Source organism: Homalodisca vitripennis, chromosome 1 (assembly GCF_021130785.1).
Source record: "Homalodisca vitripennis isolate AUS2020 chromosome 1, UT_GWSS_2.1, whole genome shotgun sequence".
NCBI classification, from domain to species: Eukaryota; Metazoa; Arthropoda; class Insecta; order Hemiptera; family Cicadellidae; genus Homalodisca; species Homalodisca vitripennis.
Window position 1 is genome coordinate 82,763,880 of NC_060207.1, and position 22,226 is coordinate 82,786,105.

The window sequence follows — 22,226 nt, forward strand, 5'->3', positions numbered from 1 at the left end:
ATTGGCTGAAAAATAGGATTAGTGACGCATGTCATACAATTTTGTATAACTGTTAAATAATGATAATAAATAATTATTGAATTGAATTTAAGAACAAATAGTTCAACTAAGCCTTTTAAACAAATGTAATCCAGTCCCGTCTTAAAAAACATTTTTACTGGTTCAAAATGGTTTATGAATTCATAAAAACCCTGTGCAAATAACATCACTGCCTGTACGACGTTCAGCCTGAATCCATTAGCAACTATTACGGCAATTGGTTCTGAAATTTCTGAAACTTCACCTGGCCACTAGCATAAATCTTTATAAGAAACGAAATGTTGTGATGTTACGTTTAGCAAATTTTTCTTCTGCTAGTCATGCGAAGGAAGTATTTGATAAAAACAACCAGTGAGAACATTTAGCTACGAGCTATGTACGTCAGTTTATAATATAAAGCTGCTTAAAAAATTACTCTATTTTTACTACAATTGTCCTGGCTAATTAAGATTCTAGCGGCGGTTTCAGCCATTGTGTTTGCGAGAATGACACGCAATCGATCGTGAACTTCACTCGAGGACGAAAAATAAGTTTTTTGTCACTTATGCTTTTTACCAATTTCAGTCCTATAGTTGTCATGCAAAGAGCAGTCGGAACGAAGTCGCAATACCAGTTGGTGGAGGCCGAGTGTGCGGTGTGGCGGTGCTACGTCATGCCTTCACGGAGCGAACATGGCCGATCATACTGTACCGTACCTACCGTCGTATACCGCACCGCCGCCTGTCTTGTAGGCTCACATGTCTCCTCCGGTTACACCGGCCTTACAAGGATCCCAGGACCTGTTCTGTTCTACTAATGTCACAACATGGAGTCCTGCCCGACCCGCCGCGCCACGCCGACTGGTTCTTGCCGCGATACGGTTAAGTCTGTCCGGATAATGGGGAATCGGTGTTGTCCGGATTATCGGCCAGTGAAACCGATGGCTCGATCTCAATCGGCTTTGCCAAATCGAGGCAGGTGTAAAGCTCGCACATGATATGTGTTGTAGTAGCGGCGGTACGCAATAGTGAGCCGTTAATATACCGGAACTGGCTTTTTGCTCTGTACCAACTACTATTTAGAGTCTATGTCTTTTCTGAAATCATATGAATGCAAGAACACGAAAAACCCTATTGCGTATTTTTCTGAAATATAACCGTATTATTAGTAAATACAACATTAAGCGATGTAACACAACCTATAAAATTGGTTAAAAAGATGACACGGTCTTTATTGGCAGATATTTAATTTGTATTATTTATATCATAGCAAAATAAATAATTGTTCAATAAAAAAACAAGTAATTTAAAAACATATTAGGAAAAATTAATTGAAAGTACACATTGCGTTTTTAAATTGTATCTTATTTTAAAACAAGACAGGAGTATATCAGACTACAGGTGACGTTACAGGCTTCGAAATAGGGACTCTAAGGAGGGATATGAAACATAATCAAATCCGCGTATAAAGGTGCATGTAAAATGTAAACACTATAACTTCAATCTCGAAATATCGTGAGGAGAATCGTGAAAAGAAAATAAATTGTGTCTGTCCTCTGAGTGATTCCAAAGTATGGAAAGATCTATAGCGCAACCCGTTCTCGACATATCCAGTGAACAGTTGGGCTACTGTAACGCTCAGCCAAAGAAGGGATATTACCTGAATAGAAGTAAAAGATTCATGCGAAAATTCAAGTCATGAATCTATATCATTCGTTCTCGTGATTTAGTACAGAAGATAAATTGTTCTGGCCCACTAAGTGGTAGGCTTCGCTTGCGCTCAGCCAACTATGATCTCTTCATTGTCGAATTAACAAGAAAAATTCCCTTATAATAAATGCGTATATTCATACATTTTCCAAAATTATATAAACGGGATGGATATACTTAAGACGTTTTGTAAGTAAAGGAAGGCCAATTCCCTTTTCAGGCTTATTCTGCGCGATGTCATAGGCTTCTGCCTAAGGACGAGAGTTCGTGCAGTACAGGTGATAAAACGTGTTCGGTAATAGACAGGATTCGTTAACCTGTGCTCTCTCTAACTCAGTCCAACGTCCGACGACTTACACAGAGTGGTCATCAGTTCTCTCACAAGTCAGTAATGAAGACATCCATAAACAAAGGTCCTCAAGAGATGTGCTAAGGGTGGGGATCAGAACACGTCAGAAGGACGTGTGAACCTCCTGAGAGTGTCAAGATGTTTGACACCGCTTAAGAACAAATGGACGGGTAAGCAATCTCGGCTTCAGAGGTGTGCACGACGAAACCTAAGTTGACAAATTTGACAAGTTGACATTTCCGGTCAAGTGTGGACAGACAAACAGGTATAAATGTTGACCATCAGTCAGCCCGAGTAGTAAACAGAGGTGACGGCAACTCGGCTCCCACGCCGTCGAGTCGGCAGGACATACGTCACTCCTGGTAGTTAGTGGAGGGTTCTCGGTTGTCGTTCTCACTCTGTAGTCTGCAGGAGGTCCTCCAGGGTTCAGGCCACCTTACGTGCATACAGGTTCAGTTTTCACTTTAGTGGGTTGAAGACTAAGAACGTTTTGAAACTGATGTGTTGATAGATTTCTCACATTACGTCAAAACCTACATTTTCACGGAGGGCAAAAAACAAACTTTAACGAACAGAGAATCTTTCCCTCCACTACCCCACAAATGTCTTATCATCAGGTAGTCATTTAAAACACGAAAGCATTACTTCGGCAATTTGAATAGGCCTGTCCGTTTCATTCATTAAGACATTACAACAAACCTGTTTGAGAATGTAAACTGTCTTGAAGTATCAGGAAAGGAGGAGCAGATTTCCAACGAATGCCGTCGTGAAAATGATGACTTCATGGATAGTGAAGAGAAATGAACCGGCCAGAAGTTGTAAAGTTGTGTAGTGGCTATCGGGATTGTTTTGCCATCCAAATTCTTACGTAAATAATAATCTTCAATATTTTATTATCCTTATATAGTTTGTGCATGTTGTTTTTGTATAATGTAAATTAGGAAACCCCCCATTATAAACATGATTAATTTTGTGAATTAATTTAAATTTTATATGCATTATTAATAGAAATCTTTAACGAGTTGATACATACCAACAAGCATTTAATGGTACAATAAAATTGTTATCAATGGTCAATCCAATCAATCAAATAATCTTTATTGTCGTTAGCAATATTAAAAATTGTATGACATGCGTCGATAAAACTAATAACTATTCTATATTTTGCAAACATATAAATGATATATTAGTCCAACTATTATTAAATTTACTCCAATTGTAAATAAAAATGAAACTACCTGTACAGCTAGTAGAAACTAAAATTACATAAGCACTCCTTCTAGCTTCTTCAGGATTTATTATGAGAATTCATCCAAGTAGATTATGCCATTTTAATTAAATAATTTATTAATTTGGACCTATATTGTTTTGGATTATTAATTGACTTTATCTGTTCCCATAAGCAGTTTATAAACCTGATACCAATCTGAGACAGGAGACGTTCATGGAGTTGCAGCCTGTGGTGACCGACTTATAGAGTTTTGTTTGGTTCTTGTATCATACCCATGAACATCTCTGTCCTGCAACAGTTGGCACTTGAAACGGCAGAGCGTCATCTCAAGCACGTACTAGTGTCAGTAATTCGAGCTCCCTGAAGGATTCTCTGCACCACTCTCAGTTACCCAAATAATTGGTTATAAGAATACATTTCTTTTGGTAACCTCTTGGTAATCAGTGTCCGTTGTTAAACTGGAGACCTTCGCGTGTTTAATGTCCAATTAAGTTAATATATTATCAAATAAACTATAAAACATGTACTGTGCTGTGAAAACAATTTCATTTACGCTTTTAGTGTTTTCTATATTGTTTCAATATTGTGATATTTCATTTTATTTGTTTTTTACTCTTTGTATAATACGAATGTTAGATTGTTCATTATTTTACAAAAAGGCTAAGATTATTTTGTAGTAATTGTTCAATTTCCAGCTGGAGGGAAGAAAAGGTTACAATTGGTAAGAGTAACCCAAATACTGCTACCTTTTCCCCCTTCCAATAAGTCTAGGATTATTCTTGTCTCAACGTTACTGAAATATATTCTGATTAGCCAACCTATACCAATCAGCCTACCTTAATATTCTAAATCAAACGTCTGTAAAAGTTACTGAAACTTCTACGAGATATTTTAAACTCCACCTTAATACAGAAAGAATGACGTGGACGTGTTTGTTCAAGACAGTCTAGTTGAGTTTTATTCAAAATGTTGTACTCTTATTGTTTTGTTAGAATTTGTTTCTTAAAACATGTTGCTCTGAAATATATTTTTTCTTAAACCTTGACGGTTATACAGGATAGGATGATAATATTCAATGCTTTATAAAGCACAATGTCAATAATAACTGTAAATTCAGAAGGCAACCAACTATTTATATGTATTTGAAATAAAAATACTGTTTTTAAGAGTATTTTTAACGTATATAAACTGGACTGAAGAGACTGGAAAGAGCAAATTACTATTTTGATATCTGTTCAGATTGTATCATTATATTAGAATAATTAACATTCATTTTAGATGGGACAAGTTCGTCCCTTTGTTATTTACTAATGGTAACATTGTCACAACACACTAATTACCGCTGTTATACGTACATACGAGTACATGTTGTAGCGTGAACATGTGTATACTTACAACCGTGTCTAATAAGTTGCTAACAATGAAATATCTTCACGGGGGATTTTAAAAAGCACGGAACCAGCGGCGGACCGCGTGTTGTGCTCGTAATGAACAAGTCCAATTATTCTCTCGGGGCAGGAAGAGTCTCTCGAATAAAAGATATTAGAAAATCCTTTTGTGTAGCGCGTTACAAAAGTCGTCACAACTCGAGCTGATGAATGGATCGCGTCCTCTAATTAGATGGCTCCCAGTTGGAAGAAAACCGAGGAAGGTGTTGGAGTGAGGAAATAACAAACGGTGGCCAAGAAAATCTAATTAAAGTCGTTGTTCTTTCCTGCTCGAGCGCCAATGAATGGCTGAGGGTGTCGAGCGGCCAGAGTCACGTGTATGTGTGTGTGTGTGTGTGTGTGTGTGTGTGTGTGTGTGTGTGTGTGTGTGTGTGTGTGTGTGTGTGTGTGTGTGTGTAAGAGTGCGTGTACTACCGATACAATTGCGAGACCCCGTGCATGTGCTGTTCCCCCACACCTAACGAGCCTTTTCACTTCGACACAACGCGCTCCCGAAGAAAGAAGACGCGGTACAGACCATCTCTTTCTGCTCGGCCGTCATACATCATAATAGGCCGTAATTAATGATGGCCCTAGACCAGACCGCATTGTGCTACTAATTATTAATGTACAGGCGTCATTTTTTATTTCTCGCCTGTCAGTGGATATCTCAATTGAGGTACGCGCCTTTGTCAACACTCATTGTGTCCGTTTCTAAAGCTTTCGCCCGGTTCGGTCGTTCAATTAGGCTTACCGGAGAAAACGGGTTTGTTTGGAAAAATATTTGTAATGGGAAGAGGGATTGTCGCCGTGTCCTGTAAATGGGGTTGGAATCATTAGATGTGCAGTCCGCATTGTGACTGACGCTATGTGTGGAAGGACAATGAACCTCTGATTTACCTCTCCGCGCCCTGTAAATGTGTGCTCAACAGTGACGGCCAGCGCTAAAACAGTTTTTCTCTGTTATCGTTTCAATTGAAATTTTTGGATCAGCCCGACACAGATTGGAGTTTATTACTGTTGTTTGACAATGCGTTGCTCCGTTTCATTGTTCCGGGTCTAATTGGTTTGTGTTTGATTGTTGCCATTTCTTTTGTCAGCCGTATAATAAAGTCAACACATCCTCGATGAGAACTGCGCATGTGGGCGAATATAAATGTAACACAATTAAAAGCACATTTTTTATTCTTAAACGTCTTTTCAAGAAACATGGCTGGCATTAATGATATAATTAGAGTTAAAATTGATTTTAAATTAATTTGAAATCTTAAAACCTTTTATTACTGCAAAATACACCAACAAAGAACATTTTCCTAACAAACTATTCCTTAACGATATGAGGATTTCATAGACAAATATTATTTTCAACAACATATTTAAATATACGTTATGGACTCTAAATATAATATGACATTTCGATAAAATACATTGATGATAACATTCTCCTTAGATTGCACCATTTCCAGAGGCTGTTTTATATATATATATATATATATATATATATATATATATATATATATATATATATATATATATTTCTGCAAAGCGAGGTTAGAAACTAAAAGAATTACGAGGGCGTTCAACGAACGATTGGTAATGACGAAGCGAGCATGTTGTCTAATGGTTAACTGGTTAAATTAGTTTCTATAAGGTCAGTCCGTAATCTAATGGTAGTTACATTTTATTACAGCACGCAATCATAATCATGGTCCTTTTATCGGTTACTCAATAAATTACCCAAACTTCCAAGCAGTATCAACACACAAGACCAAGTTCTGAGTTGCTTATACTAAATGATACACGAGTACGGATGTGCACGTGTCATTGCATTTACATACAATCATCTTGCCAGACTGCTCGTGTTTTGTGTTGCAAATTAACGTTTTCAGGCGCATGTTAAGCAATTTGTTAGTGAATTGTGTTCAATTGTACCAACTACTGCTTGCTGTCGAGGGGAACTTTCGACAGCCGGAGAATTGGTCCACGACATACAAATGGCACACATTAATAAAACATAAAAATGTCTATTTCTGTACAACGCCTTAAAGTTTCAACTTATAGAAAATAGGCTTATAGAATATAGACACATTAGTTTAAGGCATAGCACATAAAACTGTTTTATGCCATCAGACATTTCTCACCACTACAGTAATAGTATATTGAAAATCTTAAATGACAATAACAATTAATAACAAGATTTTTTTAATATGGTAGCCATACAAATATTTTGGATTACTAATATGCAAATTACGTTATATCAATTTATACAGGAGATTAAAAAAAAATAATGCGAAAGTTCAAGTTAAATCGATAAGGCCAAAAAAGTAGGTCGGCGAAAGCATACAACAGGTCGTCTTTCTCAACAAAATATGTTACAATTCCTAAAGAAACGGTCTAGTAGAAAATGTTAAAAATATTAACTTACTATTATATTTTATTGTTACTCTTCATTATACCTGAATTAAGTACTCTCTATAATAATAATTGTTCTGTTCAACTTTACAAGTATTTGTTATATATTTTACATATAAGTTTCACATCTCCTCAAATCCTTTACATTGAGAGGTGAAGAATTGCCAACAATAAATTAAAAACAATTTGTTCAGTCCTAAATGTATATATACTGTTCTAAGTTGTATTCTTGTTAATGTAAATATAATTCACGCAGTTCTGTTTAATAACCTGTCTGCATTTGTCTAATATCCATTAAAGGTACGAGGCTTTATTTCTGAAGTATTGAAAAACAAAATTAGGGCGACGTATAAAAACCATTGCCAAATTAAACAAGAGTCGACCCAACGTGTACGGTATTCAGGTCACGTGATGGAAGGAATCAGCTAATGATTCAGGGCGGTATCAGGCGGACATGAGCGCGCAACAGCTCGCCGAAAACAGCGAAGACTCGTTACCGTCTAATTAACAAGCGATAAGAAATGTTGATTGGAAGATCGCGCCGACTGCGACTGTTATCTGACGGGGAACTGGAGTCTCTCTTGTTCTTTGATGGATAGAACTGTCAATCAGTCAAGCTTGATGGTTGTCTGAAGGCAAAGCTTCCACGAATCGCTCCAGAGGCGCCTTGTCTTGACATGACCGTGATAACACGCTTTATGGGGAATATCCGAGAAAACATAACATAAAGTGGTTGTATCTTCAAGTATGAATCGCCTTCTGTACTAGCTAGTAGGCCGACATCTATTATGGCACTTGGTGAATTGTACAAGGTTTATTATTTTCCTTTTGGAAAAACTTTCTGAAATTTTCATAAAAGATACACGTTGAATTATAATATTCAAATACATGTATAAAGTAGTGTGACGTATTGTTTTGTGGAAAAGTTTTACACGCTGGAGACAGAATTTGGTATACTAAGTGCACGGGGCGAACAGTAATGCAATTCAGAATTATTTAATACATGAGATTCTTGACACCCAAACTAACTAAAACATTACGATTTGAAGTAACCTTCAGTATATCATATTGCAGGACTGATTGTGTTAAGCAGAGTAATGTTTATTAACAATAGCAAATAATAAACAAAGAATAAGTAAACAGGTGATTGACATTGAGTGATAGACGATCCCAGAACTTACCGCAGTCGTGTAGAAGGGCGATTGCTCGGCCCCCAGGGCCGGGAAGTAGGCGGCCATGCCCTCTGGGTAGGGCGGCCCGTAAGATAGAGCAGGCAGCGTGGGGGCTCCGGCTAGCCTTTGGTAGCTGAAGAGGTCGTACTGACAGGAACAGACGGTCTGACCGGTCAGGGGGTTGAGGAGCGGACGTCCGGAGTCACAGCAGCGCCCTGGAGGCGGCGACCCAGTGGGGGCTGGAGCTGGAGGACTCGTAGACCGCGGTGGACTGGAGGCAGGTGCGCTTGACTGGAACAATAAAAAATATCTATTAGAGACATCGTTTTGTTGGAATTATGTTTAAAATTTCACAAACACAAACGAGACAATGGTAAGTATATAAATAGGAATGGATTATTATAGGATGCCATAACTGCAATATTGATACTGAATTCAACCGAATCTTATGAGTGGAAATTACTTTGCAGCCCTGATGCTAATTCTTATTCACCTTGTGCAGTTCAAATCCCCCAATCATAGAAGGTGTAACGACTATGACGGAAGATGCAACCGTCACGACAGAAGATGCTACCACCACGAGAGAAGATGCAATCACCATATTAGACTATACAACCAGCGTTAGTAATCGTGGAATCTCTAGTCATTTTAAAAACTGTGAACACTGTTAGTTATTATAAAATGTTATATATCGTTTATTAAACTTTTTCTTAACGTTTGACCTAAAGCAGTGTATTTTTGGATGCACTTTACTTCTGTTTTCAATTACCACGAGGAGCTCTTTGACAATTCAGAATTTAGTCTGCTCATGATGTAATTTGAAAATACCAATGCCATGTAGTAAGCAGGAATAATATTCGCAATTAATAATCGGAGTAAAAACTATTTTTATATGCTAAATTCTTTATTGTAGGCCTACTACAAAAAGTTCAAATTTAACATTCCTTGATTCTTTCACAAAAAGGAATCTTAAAAGGTAACATCTTCCTTGAACTCATCTCTCCGCATGTACTTCGATCGAGGTATTTAACTTCCTGCTATCATTTAGCCGAACACAGCAACAGGGGCGGGGTGCCCACAGAACCGGTAACTGGATCACACGGCGGACAGAGTGCGGTCAAGAAAGGAATTAGAAACCCGATGATGGAGTGTCAGAGATGTCGACACAGTGGTTACAATGTCTCTCATCTCGGGTCAGCATCCATCGGCTTATCGCCAGTCACTGTAAGCCCATGGCTGAGGGCGACTGAGGAGGCCCAGGACCACTCTGACAGTGCCAATCAACTGGTTTCAGCAGGAGAAAGTGGTGTCAGCTGCTGAAAGAGGACGCTCAATAAACATGTGGCGAAAACAGGGACGAGCGTCCATTAGAGTAAATTGCGTTTATGGACTAGTTTTTATCATCACCGTTTCGATACTACAAGAGGGATAGTAGTGGTTATGTTAAAGAGGAACACTTCTCGACCAGCAGGTTGGCAGCTGGAATTAGAGCTAGTGATTTTTAGCCCTTTTATGAAGATTTGCTATTGGTATGACAATAAGCACAATAAAATATCATAACTATATCATCGCACATTTTACTTTGAATACACAGAAAGAATACGTAAGGGAAAATTTATTAAGACGAAACAAAGACTCTCGCACTTGGTATTAATAATGTGCCTTATAAAAAAACTAATAATGTGTATTAGAATTTTAATAACTTGCGTCAATCGTTTGCTTCTACCAAGAAACTGAAGAACTAAAGGACGTATTTTTTTTTAATTTAAGCATATTGTTTGTATTCTGAGTATTCTTATTCTATATAAAATTCCGTATATTATTAATTTTGTATTCAAGATTTTATTCTTATAACAAAATATTAAAATGTTCATACTATCAGTTCTTATGATTATGATTAATGGCATACACAACGTCAAAGAACGAAGAATATATAATTGGCTCGACGATTAACCAATTTTAAGATTACCCTCAGCGTCTGAACCCATGAGTAACCAATCATAATCTTTCCAAACGCTGTAATGGAATCAACAGCGTCATCAACAAGTATAAACGCGAGAGGGAACGGCAAGTCTGCGGCCACTGCGGGCAATAACGACCGGATGGATGACACTTTGATAGCTTGCGACCATCGCGCATTACTCGGCCACTATTGATTTACTCGCTTCCATCGTTACATTATTTACTTTAAGCCGCCGATTTATGAACACGTCGGCCCATAAAGGAGCGGTTATGGCCCAACTGTTGAAACTGAAGTGCGGTGAGTAAGCGCCACGGCTACCTGTCCGCCCCGCGCCAGGTCGGTACATTTAATCGAACGCCTGCAACGACCGCAACATTGGATTAAAATGTTCGGACATATTTCACCTTAATGGGGTTTTTACGGCTTATTTGTAAGTGCTCAGGGTTAAAAGGGTTAATTATTTCCCCGTGTAAACGTCCGCACGGTCAACTTGTGTCGCGATTCATTCGCTCAATACTTCAAATTGTAGTATTGTAGGTACCGACGATAATATTCTGAAAACGACAGTATTTCTTTAAAATAAATTACAACAAAGAACGGTATTCAAAATTTATTGTTGTGTAACATTGTACAGTGTTGAAAAAGGAAGAGAAAGAAAGGACAATTTTAAAAAAATCAGAAATTGTATATGTCCCTTAAAACAACATAAAACCTAATTTTATTTTATACTCTTTCATCTTTACATTTCCCGTTCCAATTTCATGAGTAAATTGGAGGCTTGCTTCACGAGGATACACCGAACTTACGCCACAAACGTATGAATTAAAAGTGCGGCATACGCCGTATTTGTAATATTTACATTATGTGTACTAGATTTTACTTATTTATACTAATTTATAATCCTCTCTATTTATCATCGTAATTTTGCAATAGAGTACTAAACACTTCCAATACCAAATTTTCAGGATTAAAAAAGAACTAACAATACATAATAGACAAAGTAATTATACGACAGTACTCGTACCATTCATCACCAGACATTCTATGTTTGTAAATTTGATGTGTGTGTGTATATATATATATATATATACACACACACATCAAATTTACAAACATAGAATGTCTGGTGATGAATGGTATGAGTACTGTCGTATAATTACTTTGTCTATTATGTATTGTTAGTATATATATATATATGTATATATATATATATGCATGCTAAACTGCAAAGTTCTTTTATTTCCTAATAGGAGTCTGAATAACATTAATCCAGTATGTCTTATATAATAAGCGAGTATTTGTTAAATGGGTGTTAGAGCCGTGAGTAGTCTGGGTCTACAATCGTCAGGAAGCGAGTAGCAAGAGTCGGCAGCCTCGGGTCGCAGCTCGTGGACAAGCGGCAGCAAGCGGACGGACTGCTGCGAGTATCGTGCGACACATCGCTTCGCGCCGACCGGAAGTTTTTAATTCGTTGCGATAGAACAATCGACAATCGACGATAACAATCTGTGACGTTAATACGGCCCTTTTATTTATGACTTGTTGGTTGAGTGTAGAGCCTTGTTAGCAGCACGGGTAATTATTGCTTATGGTTTATCGCACGGAACATCTTTCTGGCCTCGGTGTCATTCTCTCTCTCGCACCTCCGTACCTCTATGTTTCTTCCTTATCGTCTTTCTTGCTTTCCTCGCTCTTGTCGCTGTCGGTGCAGCGCGGGCGTCCGGGTACTCGAGATTCACGTTGGATGAACAAGTTTGTAATTATGAGATTCCTGCTCAAAGGATCAAAGAAGTGTTTAACTGGAATTATCGAGTACTTCTTAATTAATTCAACTTAATTTCGATCGCTTTATGGTTCGTCGAAACTAATGATCAGTTTATTTTGCCGATGAGGATTTGCTTGTTATGGTCCCGTTAAATAAGAGCTATTATTTATTAAACCTCTCATTAAAATTTACTTCACTCGACTATTCAGTTTGAAGGAAGTACTCGTAAATTTTCATTCGGATTTAAGATGGAGAGGATGATGAATGATGATAAGAATTCTGTTTTGCGTTAACGATATTTTAAAAGATAATAAACCCTTTGTTATATTCTATTCTCAAGCTACTGAATAAAACCCCTCCAGAAATTACGCAGTCCAACAGTGTGTTTCTAAATAAAACCGTATGTGTAAAATTAAAACAATGTAAGAGCTCGTAGCTAATTTAAGTGTTGCCGGGGAATGCAAATTGGAATATCATGAATCGCACCGTTCATCATTTATTATCTTCGCAATTTATATAATTTGCCGATTGCAAAGAAGATTGTTTTGTACTAGCATGAACCGACGGGATTTACAACCCAGAACAGCGAGTTTACTGCGAACGAAGCACACTCGGCCGCTGCGCAGACTCGGTGAGGCGGCAGGCCAGGTAACATGCACAGAAACAAATACACCAATCTAGAGTTGTAATGAATTGCAAGGTTCGTTTCTCTTTGACGTCGCTTCCCCTTCCCTTACAGTGTTCTGACAGAGTGTTGTATCTAGCTCAAGGAGATCTGACGAAGAGCCAAATCCTGGTTTATTCCATTTGTCGTCTTTACCTGCGCCAAAAGGTTTGGCACACTTAGGTCAAAACTGCCGACAACTTTTCAATGGCCAATTTACTGCTTAGCGCACTTTATACACGACACCAAACAAGTCTCCCATTTTGGCCGATGACGAGCATCGAGATCTCCCACTTTCTAATCCTGCATCTTTATGTGGTCACTGGTCGCCTTTGTGCGTCGTGTCTATCACCTTTCAATAGAATGAACTTTTCTGACAATCAATCATTCCATTCATTTGCTAACTCCTAGATACGTCAGATATGCCATAAACCAAAATTTAATTGGGCCTTCCACAAGTTACACCATTAGGCACATTTTATTTTTTTATATAAAACGTGAATATTTAAGATTTAGTAAAGTAAATTAGTTTCTAGGGTCCTCCAAAATATTCTGGAACATATTGGTCCTAAATCATGTTATCGAATATCCACAAACAATTGTAAAGCAAACACGTATTGCAGAATGAACAGACTACAATAATATTGCAGACTGCTTAGAGTCTATAATTTAACTCTCAGTTAGAACGCAGAAAATCGTTACCAACGAAAGTGTATGACTTGCAGCTCTAATTCCTGCAAACAAACTTACGCACGGAGAGACAAAGAAGCCGTGCTGACAGTCGCAGTCCCCGCTGCCGCTCGCATAATTGCTGGTCCGGCTCTGGATTAATTAGCGGTCGGTTACAACCGCCCAGAATAATTGGTCGCCAACTTTTTGTCGCGGCGTTTCAGCAGCGCTGTAATGCGTGAGGCCACATTAGAATAGAGCGGAAGCATGTGAGTCGATACGCAAGCTGGTGAGCGGCAGGCGCGGCTCGGCACGGCGTCCAGCGATGTCTACTGGACAGTCCTACCATTCTACCATTGTCCGGGGGCAAGTGTTAGTGAGGTCTTTCAGCTGTCTACTGTCCGGTTATTGACGTTATTCTACAGGAACAGAGGTTCTGTTCAGTAAATTACGGTCAGACCGATGTCTGAGTACCGCGGCTTCCACAAGTTACAGTCTTAGGCACCATTATATTTAGTTATTTGAATCTGCGATCTTTTAGTTCCGTTGGAAACTTTGACAGTCTTACAGCGGTTATCAATAATTCCAAATTCGAACCAAATTCATGCTAACCGTGGCATGTACGCATCGAATAAAAAAATTATAATTATTAAATGTATGAATTTAAAATTTATGTAATATTAGGCAACAGCGTGTACCATTTTCTTTTTGAATGTAAACGTCGATCAAATAAGAGACATGTCTTTACAAATGATGGACAAACATTTTTTCCTTTAAAACAATGCTAAAGTTATCTCTGTCACTAAAAAGGTATTTGAAATTGCCAATAAATAATAAAGGCCATATTTAGAGGAGACAGCCTGTTAAAATATTTATGCAGTAGTCTACTTAAACCAACCATTAAAAGCGGACTGAAGTAGAACTAAACAATGTATTGGAGTTTCCAAAATTGTCTGATGTTCTTTCTAATTATAAAATTCCAACTCATACCATTAGAATAATTTATTTACTAACAATATGATCTTTATAGAATTATTTAATAATGCATTAATCTGAAAATAAAGGGTTCTTCTTTAATTGTATTGCTAGTTCATACCTTTCGATTAAATCATGTAGCATTAAAATTTACATTTTTGGTGCTTTGATTTGAACTGTAGTACAATTGTTTGAACTTAATATTTTTTTTTAACTTTCTAACACTGTTATATATTTTTCGAACGTATAGTATTACAATAATACAACACAGTTGAAGACTAGGAAATTTTAAAAACAAGTGCTATTTTTAACATTTTCATTTTTCGCTGCTAAATATTATATGTTCTAGCGCCAATACAGTGCTAAGAGATTTATGCACCAGATATCTTTAATATAGTTTTTACAGTCTCCAAGTCTGTTAGGGTAAACTTAGAAGTTGGACATACCTTTCTGCAATTATCCACTTCATAATTGTATTGTTAGACTATTAACTAAAATTGCTTTTTGCAAATTATAGGTAATTTGAAAAAAATTCAAAAAATTTATTTGCTGGGTTTAAGGATTAAAATGGTGTTTATTCCTCCTAAAAAGTTTTAGTTATTGAACTATCTTTCGCTTATCAATTTCAATCGTTTTTCATGATTATCTGTATTATATTACTATCCATTACTATTACTATTAAGTACTATCCAAATTACTAAAGCGTAACATTAATTTTGAACTAATATATGTACAATCTTTTTGGATGTATGCCATATCACTCATAATAACTTCAAGGTATTTCAAAACTAACTTCTGTATTTAGATAAGGTTTTCGCTTGATTTAACATTAACTAGGCATATTTAACATTTTAAGTCTTAGGGTTATACATGTTCAAACAACGATTGAAGCAAAACTTTTGGTTCTTCTGTGTTTTGGCATCTCCAGAAGTTCAATATTTATACACTGACCTTTAATACACATTTGGTCAAGAAAATATTTGATTTCAAAAACCACTTTAAGAATGTATTAAAGTCTGGACAAACCATATAGGAAGTTCCCGAGATTATTCAACCAAACAAACATTTTGTTAATATAAAACACTTTATAAAATCATCAACTTGTGTTAAGCATTGAATGTGCAAGCAGATCCATAATACATTGATAATATATCGAGCTCGTAAAATGCTGCATTTTTCCATACGCCTGAATTTCGATACGGTTAATCCGCAAATTCGGATAGTCGAATCTCGATTAATCGAGACTAGTGTACAGTATAAGACTTTTCGCAATGTGCAAGGGAGAGAGAAAGTAAGAATTCACAAAATATATCCACTAATTTTAAAAACGTACAATGTGTGCCTGGTCGTTAAGAATGAAGAGCGGCCTCACACGATGAACATTCACCCCAAGATGGCAGGAGAGACAGGAGCGGTGTAATTAAATTATATTAGCGCGGAAAGACTAATCTGATCTGCACGGCTCGGCAATCGTTTAGCAAACTTGACCTGACGCTCTTGATTTAATTATAAATGCTAAAGAAGTTCGTGATGTGATTAAATTTTACTTGACACCGCCTCGGCAGACGGGCCGGGATTAACGAAGGTGTTGTAGAATCAGGAAACACGGCCTGACTGATTATAATTGACTGATACCTACCTCTCGGGTGGAAGGTTCAGTTGCTACTGAGGTGTACATGGGTGTGAATGAGAAACATTATGTACCAGAGTGGTCTATAAGGAGATGGAGCAGTTAGCGTCTCACTCGTAAGGCTAGAAGGTACACAAATGCGTTTGAACATAGGACCTAGCTACTAACATAGTGCACTTTAGACTTTTAATAGTTTTAATTCTACCAAAGATTTTAAATACTTCGATTATAATCAACTCATTACTCTGAGAATATTAATGGCCCGTTATAGTGTGACACTAGATAGTGACAAAATGTTAGTGTAAATTGACACAGGTAATGTTAATCCTTTAAAATTGCAGCGAGATAATTACCAACGTCAATATTTTACTTCTTCTGGCATGTGACTAACCTGTTAGGTGTCAGTTGTGTTATAGTGTGACACTAGATAGTGACATAATGTTAGTGTGAATTGACACAGGTAATGTTAATCCTTTAAAATTGCAGCGAGATAATTACCAACGTCAATATTTTACTTCTTCTGGCATGTGACTAACCTGTTAGGTGTCAGTTGTGTTATAGTGTGACACTAGATAGTGACATAATGTTAGTGTGAATTGACACAGGTAATGTTAATCCTTTAAAATTGCAGTGAGATAATTACCAACGTCAATATTTTACTTCTTCTGGCATGTGACTAACCTGTTAGGTGTCAGTTGTGTTATAGTGTGACACTAGATAGTGACATAATGTTAGTGTGAATTGACACAGGTAATGTTAATCCTTTAAAATTGCAGTGAGATAATTACCAACGTCAATATTTTACTTCTTCTGGCATGTGACTAACCTGTTAGGTGTCAGTTGTGTTATAGTGTGACACTAGATAGTGACATAATGTTAGTGTGAATTGACACAGGTAATGTTAATCCTTTAAAATTGCAGCGAGATAATTACCAACGTCAATATTTTACTTCTTCTGGCATGTGACTAACCTGTTAGGTGTCAGTTGTGTTATAGTGTGACACTAGATAGTGACATAATGTTAGTGTGAATTGACACAGGTAATGTTAATCCTTTAAAATTGCAGCGAGATAATTACCAACGTCAATATTTTACTTCTTCTGGCATGTGACTAACCTGTTAGGTGTCAGTTGTGTTATAGTGTGACACTAGATAGTGACATAATGTTAGTGTGAATTGACACAGGTAATGTTAATCCTTTAAAATTGCAGCGAGATAATTACCAACGTCAATATTTTACTTCTTCTGGCATGTGACTAACCTGTTAGGTGTCAGTTGTGTTATAGTGTGACACTAGATAGTGACATAATGTTAGTGTGAATTGACACAGGTAATGTTAATCCTTTAAAATTGCAGCGAGATAATTACCAACGTCAATATTTTACTTCTTCTGGCATGTGACTAACCTGTTAGGTGTCAGTTGTGTTATAGCTTATATTTCTTGTGTTGTTACGGTTGTCGTACTAACCACAGCTACGTGAGTAATGCTTGTAAATTGCCTTATCTATTACAGGTATTTCATATCAATCAATAAATAAGCAGGTCTCAACTGTCCAATCTAAAAATATAACCAGGCACTGTCAACGTGTACGTTTTACTGAAGTTCTATATTTTATACCGTCTGGCGTGATTAAAATAACCTGATTTTAAATATTTTTGCATTTATGTTTTTATTTACAAGTTGTATTTCATTTAACGGCTCCAGGTTTGGTTCAAAATGTTTTTATATATTTTTTTTTTTTTCAAAAATGAAGGGCTTTCCATTTCTAAATTACTTAAAAGTCATTTCTGCTTTTTAACTATAATTTATTTTAGAGCTGTCGGCGAAAGTTAAAAAAAATAGAACGGTCTACGTAAGAATTACACCTGTTGTAAAGGATGAAAAGAGAAGTTAAAAGATTTTACGATGGTTTATAATGAAAGTTAAAGCTGTTGGAACGGATGGAAATCAAAGCAAAATCTATTCACACATATGGACTTAATTTATTTTGGGTTTATAAAAATTTAAGATATCAACAGAAATAAAACCTTCCATATCATAAATTAAAAAAGTAGGCACTTGTAATAATTGTAACAAGTTTATAACTATCTATGAAGTTACGAAACTGTTTAATCCTCATTGAAAACTGTCTTTTTACTTTTGTGTATCTAAGGTTGTGCCAAAATAGTATTAGGACCAGAGGTTTAAAATTTTATAACATTTTGTAAAAATTAAAAACGTTACTTGTTTCTATTACCTGTTATATATAACTGTAGGCAGCCCGTACGCCACTGTGTACCAGTGTGGGTACGGCACCACCTGCGAGGCAGTGTAATGATTGTTATCACTTAATTAAGCGACAGTCCTCGCTGAATAATTGTACAATTATTTGTTTCAGAAGCGGGCTGACAGGACTAATCTAACATAATATGCGTTATTACAGCCCGCGTCCTTCTGCTACACTTGTAGATCCTTAACTAGCTAACAGGGGTTGTTGGGCTTCAGGTAATGTGTAATTAGACAAGGGCATTTGTTGACGCAAACTTGAGAAAGGGTATCATTAAATTAAAGGGACACTTTGGATATCCCTACAGAGAAAGGGCGGGCCCTACGGCTACAGAGTAGTAATCTGTTTCGGTTATATCAGATCGGTTTGTTATTATACTGTAATTGAAGTACTTAAAGAGTTATATAATGTATAAAATTATCATGTTTCACATTTGAATGTATTTGACCAAATAAATTATATGAACTTTATTCATGATAGTTAGTACTGCATGTTTTACAACCTGAAGAACCAAATGATTTGCATTTCATTTAGAAGTTAAAAATACAAATGAAGATTCATTTCTGCGTTACGAGGTAAACAATAATTGATTTGTGTTCAGCTAAATTGTGAGCCTCCTAATAGCTTTGATTAAATAATGTATTATGGAGTCGTTGCAGTTCAAGAACAGTAATAGCCAAAAAGTGCTTGGTGAGGGCTGGATTTCACTCTGGCACAATGCTACTTGTAGCCAAGTCTCTCTAAATGGTTCATTATGGCTGTACCTGAATGCGTGATTTTCACAGAAAAAGTATGTAAGAGCTTGACTTTGTCATGGGTAAATAAATAACTTATGAAGAAAATTAATGTGGGCATAAATACGTTATATCACCTTATTTTTTAAAGCTAATTGTTCCTTAGAGAGGATCATTTATTCCCAAGGGAATCAAAGTATCAACAATTTCACTCAGGTTCCGAATCACTTAAAATAAGGTTGGTTAGATCGTATAAAGTGATTGACAAGCCAACTTAAAATTCTTTTTACGTTGGGCGATGTAGGATTCTCCTCTTTCCCACCGCTACGACCGCACCAGAGGTTTGTAGCTGTATGTAGAGCGTAAAAATATTGCATTTTTACCTCAAACCTCAAATATCCCACATAATATTGGCTTCAAGTAGGTGTATTATACTATTGTATGACGATTATAAACGTGTTTATTTTATTTCTTATCATTTGTGACTATTTTGTATAAATTCCAATATTGTCGTATTTTTATCTCTTTGACTTAAATGAATGCACTAACAAAAGTAATTTAAATTATAATCACCTAAAGATACGATAAAAGTGTCGATGATTAACTTACGTATTTACGAAATTGGAGCTATACTGAGCATTTCATTCCTTTTCCTTGCTTTAAAAAGTACATATTTACGCAAGATGTACCAGACACAGAACACACAAGACAAATACAAAAAAGACAACATTGACACACATTTTGTGAATTATAATAAAATTTGTGTCTTTGTGATATTTACAGATCAATCGTTTCTACAAGAAGCAGTCTGAGTGTTCCAGCGGCTTACTAGAAAGAACTTCTCTAATTGGCAAAACTCACTCTGGTCGCTCAACAAGTGATGTAAACGAATGCCATCACCTGAACAAAGATGAAGCAGAAGTCGAGTCTATAGGACCTGTGGCGCTTGAGTTTGTGTTTTGTGTTGGTTGGTGGGCGGGGGGGGGGGGTGATGTTGGGCACAATGTAGTACATGGTGTAATCGTCGCCCTCGGTGTTAACAGTGATGCGGCCAACCGACTGTTTCATATTTCTTTCAACACTCTCGACACAGCCAACTTTGGACAACACGACTGATTACAAAGTTCGACCCTCTGGCCCTCCTCTCTCAACACGACCGTTATGAGTTGCCTCATCTTCTCTTCTTCGAGGATCTATCGCTTTACCCTTCATTTCCCGACATTTTTATATTTAGCTGTAAATATATGAAGTAAATATTTTTAGACTGAGACGAATATATCAATAGGACCACCCGTACCGAAAAGTTCTATTGAGAAATAGGTAAGCTCGATGGGGCCGCAAACTACACGATACATTCAGATTATAATTTCTAACTTTTATCACAGCACATGCTATCTAACACGAATTTGGTTAATGTTATTGGGAAAGTTCATGTTCAGTGACTTATATTGTTTATTTTGATAAGCAGTAGATGTTTCTTGTTGTTTGGTTGATTAAAAGAATAGTATATTTACTTTTAAAGTGATTCAAATTCAATACAATACAATATCTTTCATTATAATTACGAATTTAGTTTTTGTTACCTAGGTACCTAAGAAAATTATATCCATCACTGGACTGATTTCTTTGTTTTATTCCTTTTCTATTGTGACAACTTTTTGACATAACGTATTGGGGACGATGAAACGAGAACATGGATGTTATGTTACACATGTAGAGCACGGTTTTATTACATACGGCGATACCTAATATTACAAACACAATATTACCTATGAAGGCGGTTACAAGATATACAAGCTTTCGTTTACGCATGCGCACTGAAGGCAATTCACTATACACCAGGACGACCACTTCAGTTCAGGTATTTAAATATTGAAGCATAAGATTTTCATAAATTTCAACAATTATTTTCAATTAATTTTCAACTTCAATGGAACTATAAACCATTATAGTTATTTTATACCATTTTGTGTCAAATGCACGTGTTGTTAAAAAAACATTTGCTCGCGCTGCATGACCTCAAAAATGAGCTAAATAAATCACATTTAGTTTTTTTGTTTTATTGCTGGTTTAAATTATTTCTGAATGTTATAAACTGGTCTGTGTCACTCCCTAAGTATGAACAAACTTGGAAAATAATTGTATCAATGTAATTTTTTTATGCGCGCCTGTTTTTGTAACATATTGTATTTTGGTCATGCTACGGCACAATGCCAATTATCAAAGTGTCCCAACAAAAAAGGGGTTAATCTAGTTGATTATTTAAAAAATACATTTTGAAGATGCAAGACTTCATGCCGCTGGTATTCATGCGAGAAATTATAAGTTTGTAAACTTTTCGGAAAAGTGTGAAAAAGCATTACTGGACCAATTCTGCGAAATGGAACAGCTTTATTTTTACTCCTTATCTATATGTGGAATACTCATTTGCTACTTTCCTGAAAGCACTCATCTTTGGAGAAAATTGATAAAAACCGTAATGATTCGAATAGTCGAAATGCAAATTGGACTGACCTCAAAATCCAAGGTTTTAATATTTAATGGTACAGTTAAAAAATCATTCTTTTTGTTTACGAATAGAATGTGTACTTTTATACTTTTAATGTTCTATAATTTGTGTAGGTTGTTATTTGTATGTTCTATAATTTGTGTAGGTTGTTATTTGTATTTGTTGTTAATGGAAACTCGTTCTGCCAAAAACTGCACAGAAAATGTGGGTTGATCCATTTTAGTAGTAAAGTTGGCCTGCCTTGTGTTTGATGTCTAAACAGAAAAAAGCTGACAAACATTAAAACATATTACAGACTGGTCCATTTTCGATTTTATAACATTTCAAACTTGTGTTCCTTAATATTGAATGTGGGATGGTTCCGTGTACTTTAGAAAATAACTGAGAAATCTGTTTTGGACCAACAAAATATTACATCGGCAAGAGGTTGGTCCATTTTACCATTATATTAATCTTTTTTCCTCAAAAGGAAGTGGACAATCTCAAAATTGAAAGTTTTTGGGTAGGTTCACTTCGTATTGCAACTAGTTATTTGTTTTAGGACCTGAGAAACGCAGGTAGTATATTGATAACAAATAAAACTATCAGTACAGGTTTAATTAAGCGACTGAAGTGGTGGTATATTACTGTCGACACCTTGATTTCGCTTACAAGAGCTAGACGCCTGATAACTTTGAAGTTTCGTTCAGCGAATTAACCCGAGTAATTGCTTGTTTAATTGTTCCTATCTAG

General features: G+C 36.4%; 1 protein-coding gene across 3 annotated transcripts in view; it reads right to left on the reverse strand.

Moving 5' to 3' along the window:
* LOC124365766 (iroquois-class homeodomain protein IRX-4) overlaps positions 1 to 22,226 on the reverse strand; it is a 94,222-nt gene that overhangs the window by 35,546 nt on the left and 36,450 nt on the right. For all 3 annotated transcript variants that reach the window (XM_046821773.1, XM_046821778.1, XM_046821787.1), the window contains exon 2: positions 8,328 to 8,609. In XM_046821773.1, coding sequence (XP_046677729.1) covers positions 8,328 to 8,609 — 282 coding nt within the window. The remainder of the gene's footprint in view (positions 1 to 8,327; positions 8,610 to 22,226) is intronic.